Raw genomic sequence first — 3,669 nt, forward strand, 5'->3', positions numbered from 1 at the left:
GAAGCAACGTCCTCCACAACTAGATTGAAGAACAAAACGACAGCAACTTGTCTGTTCCCCTTCCCCCAATTCCCCAGCGCTGTTCCCATCCCCCCAATTTCCCAATAAAAATCTTTAAAAATAAATAAATAAATAAAATAAAAGAGGGTTGAAGTTTAAGCCCTGTAAACAATTAAAGAAGAACGATTAAAGATTAAAGAAGAACGTGAGCTCTAGGAACCATTCAGCTCACAGCTCCCTGCTGCTCTGCCAGACCTTGTGGAGTTTCACCCTGTGTGTGTGTATATTAGTATACAAAAAGGCTCAAGGGTCTTTTGTGCATTTTGGGGCTCTTTATCTGTGTCGCTGCCTCCTCTGCCCCACAGCTTCGGGCTATCTCAGCCTCCCTGAAGTCCACTTTGCATGTCCTCCCTTCAGCAAGCCTGTGCTCTGTGTGTGTACCCCCCCAGCTCTCCTGGTCAGCAGTTCACCTCATTGATTCCCTCCTTTCAGGGCTCATTGTCCTGTACTGCCTAGTCCATTGTCTGAAATCAGATGCTTCATATATTTTGTCCAGTTTTTGTTTATAGCTAAATACTCTTATGACTAGAAGCTGCTGTAGCCACTATTTTATTTTATTTTATTTTTTATTGGGGAACTGTTTTTTTCCAGGACCCATCAGCTCCAAGTCAAGTAGTTGTTTCAGTCTAGTTGTGGAGGGTGCGGCTCTGGCCCATGTGGGGATCGAACCGGCAACCTTGGTGTTATGAGCTCTGCACTCTAACCAACGGAGCTAACCGGCTGCCCCCAATGAAGCTAACCAGCTGCCCCTTAAATGTGTTTGAGTAACCTTTTTAATATTTTCTAGGCAAAATGCCGTGACTTTGAGAATATGCTGTGGTTTGAATCTTTGCTGTTTTATGGTTGTGAAGAACGAGAGCAAGAAAAAGATGATGTGGACATTGCACTATTACCAACCATTGTGGAAAAGGTGATTCTTCCTAAACTAACAGGTTAGAGATTCTGAATTGAACATTCAAACACAGTGGGTTTCTCAAGTCTATTTTTAAGAATTTTTAATCGGAGCATATTTCCTCATAGAAATTACATTATAAATGATAAAGTTACCATCAGGCCCAAAGATGGCTAAAGACTAGATGTGTCTTAACCGGGGACTTGAAGACCACCTTGGGGTGGGCCTGAAGTTGGGAGCAGTAATTGATCTATTGGTGAATGTTAGAGACCCCTAAAGACGGCCTGAAGCAAAACTGAATACTGCATAGTTTTTTGAGGGATGCGCATTTTTCTGGGAGCAATTTCATTACTTACATCAATTTCTCATAAAAGATTAGGAATCATTGATCCAGGAACCTATTTAAAATATTAAAAATGTTTCAAGTTTCGTTAGAAATTCTTGGTGCTGGGACAATATCTCCTAGGATATTGAAATCTTTACCACCTCCAGTCTTTATTTTCACTGATTAACAGAAAATAAGAGGAATCTGTCCCTCTCTCCCCATTTGCCTATGCTCTGTACTCCGCAGTTAATAAGACAGAGGAGTCTGAAGCTTATACTCAAAAGAGGGAAAAAGAAATCAGGGTTTGCATTTATAAATTGAGGACCACTTGACGTCTGATTTAATTTACGTCTGCATCTCAATACATTCTACTTTTTTCTTAATAGTGATAGCTGAAAATATGTGGGACCCTTTTTCTACAACACAAACTTCAAGAATGGTTGGAATTACATTAAAATTAGTAAATGGATATTCTTCAGTAGTGAATGCAGAAAACAAAAATACACAGGTAATTCAAGTATCTATGAAAGGTTATTTTGTTTTTCCTTCCTGTCCTTTCGAAAATGAGCAAGACTTGAGAGGTTGAGGGGTTATATTCTAAGCCAGCCTTAGATCTAAATCTGATCCTTTAAATTGGGCCATATGGTCCTATATAAAGCCTGAAATAGAAAAAGGTTAAGATAATAGTTTTTAGTTGTAAAATATTTCCATGGAAGGATATTACTAGCCTAGATAGCCTCTCAGTTTTACTGTTTTTACCCCTTTTACCACCCCACCCTAACTTCCAGACTAATCAAATACCCCCTTAAGAACTGTATTTTTCAGGAAAAAGAGACATGTAAAAGTACTAGAATGGGTAATAATTGATTATTTAAATGCTAAAACATTTAAACAGTGAAGTATTGTTTTATAACTAGTTTCCAAACTTCAAATTGCTGTTGTCTCTCAGTGGACATTCTTATGAGTTACTCATGATGTTGACTTGAGAAAGGCGTTGTTTTATCATTCTGTTTTCACTGACCTCATTTTAAGAAGAACCAGGTTATGTGTCTGATCATAAATCTTTGCATAGCAGATTGAGGGGTTGAAAGATTTCTAAATGGCTTCACCACTTAGTAATTGTTGAGGGGTGAACTAACAGAGTAGAGTAGTAAGTATTAAACACTATAGGGACTTCAATGAGGAAAGTGAAAAATTTCAGAAGTGTTCCCTCAAAATTGAATACTTAAGTAATTATATGATTGGGAATATGGGTTATTTTTATTTCTTAAAATTTTAGTTTTATCACAGCCCTTATTAAAATGTATGATCTATTTTAAACTCTTTAGGTGTACCTAAAAGCACTTTTATTGAGAATGAGAAGAACTTTAGATGATGATGTATTCATGCCCTTATATCCCAAAAAGTAAGTAACTCCTCAGAAGACTGAAAATTATAATCTCCATTACCTTGCAGAGAAGGCTTCTTAAATTCTGGAAAAATGAATGGTAGCTTGAAATACAAACTTTACCTCTGTAGTGTAAACCTGTAGCTGGAAGAGACCAGCTCAGTGGGGACATTGATCCCTTAAGCAGAACAGAGCAAACAATGCTGTGTTCTCCCTTAGTATCTCAGAATAAATTTCCATTACTTTTTAAACTTAATATCTGTTGTGCCCCGCACGACATGAGCAGTGGGAGAATGACATGAGCAGTGGGAGAACGAGACGGGGTGGCGAAGGGTTAAGAAATAAAAGAAACAGCAGACAAGAGTTAAATGAGTGTGGGGCCAAGGGTCTCCAGCCTCGTGGACTAAAAGCCCCCCCCCCCCCCAATCAGGCTGACACACCACTTGTATTTACCCACCTACCTGGAAGTAGCATTGTTCTCCCCACAGTCTGTGAGTCTCATTCCTGAGAACCTGCTCAAGCCAGATTACCCCTGCCTGCAAGCTGCTATTACAGAGTCTCAGGCGATAAGCCAGATGCTCTGCCTTCACACACCCTATATGCAAACGACCCCAGGAAGATAAGATTATTGAGCTGAGGACAGATACTTCACACACCATCGGGTCACTTCCCAAGCAGGTTGAGGGAAAGAATGTAGCCACAGAGGTAGAAAACCTCCAGTCTTTTTGGGGGGCAAGTGAGGGCTCATGTCCACCTCTGTGAGCCCCGATATTTCTCCTAATGGCCTCCACCAGACTGTGCCTATCTTAAGTTTTCTTCCACGAGGAATCTTACCCGTCATTGACTAACTGGCCATCCTTTGGAGCCAAACAGGGAGACACAAGGTGTATGAGCACTGTCCTCAAAAGGGTCAGTTTAGGGTTAAGCGCGGGGGGACAGACGGCTGGACAGCTGTGTGGCAACAATAAGTGAATATATATATATATATATATATATATATATATA

At 39.9% G+C, this 3,669-nt stretch overlaps 1 protein-coding gene across 2 annotated transcripts in view; it reads left to right on the forward strand.

The window, feature by feature from the left end:
- Positions 1 to 2,708, forward strand: part of LOC109393519 (PAX3- and PAX7-binding protein 1) — a 25,763-nt gene extending 23,055 nt beyond the window's left edge. Inside the window, exons 12-14 of one of the 2 annotated variants that reach the window (XM_019662848.1) lie at positions 848 to 992; positions 1,664 to 1,785; positions 2,606 to 2,708. In XM_019662848.1, coding sequence (XP_019518393.1) covers positions 848 to 992; positions 1,664 to 1,785; positions 2,606 to 2,686 — 348 coding nt within the window. In that variant the 3' untranslated portion in view covers positions 2,687 to 2,708. Of the gene's footprint in view, positions 1 to 847; positions 993 to 1,663; positions 1,786 to 2,605 lie in introns of those variants that run through there. The other variant, XM_019662849.1, reaches the window with a different exon arrangement.
- The last annotated feature ends 961 nt before the right edge of the window (positions 2,709 to 3,669 follow it).

Source organism: Hipposideros armiger, unplaced genomic scaffold (genome assembly GCF_001890085.2).
Source record: "Hipposideros armiger isolate ML-2016 unplaced genomic scaffold, ASM189008v1 scaffold_381, whole genome shotgun sequence".
In the NCBI taxonomy this organism is placed as follows: domain Eukaryota; kingdom Metazoa; phylum Chordata; class Mammalia; order Chiroptera; family Hipposideridae; genus Hipposideros; species Hipposideros armiger.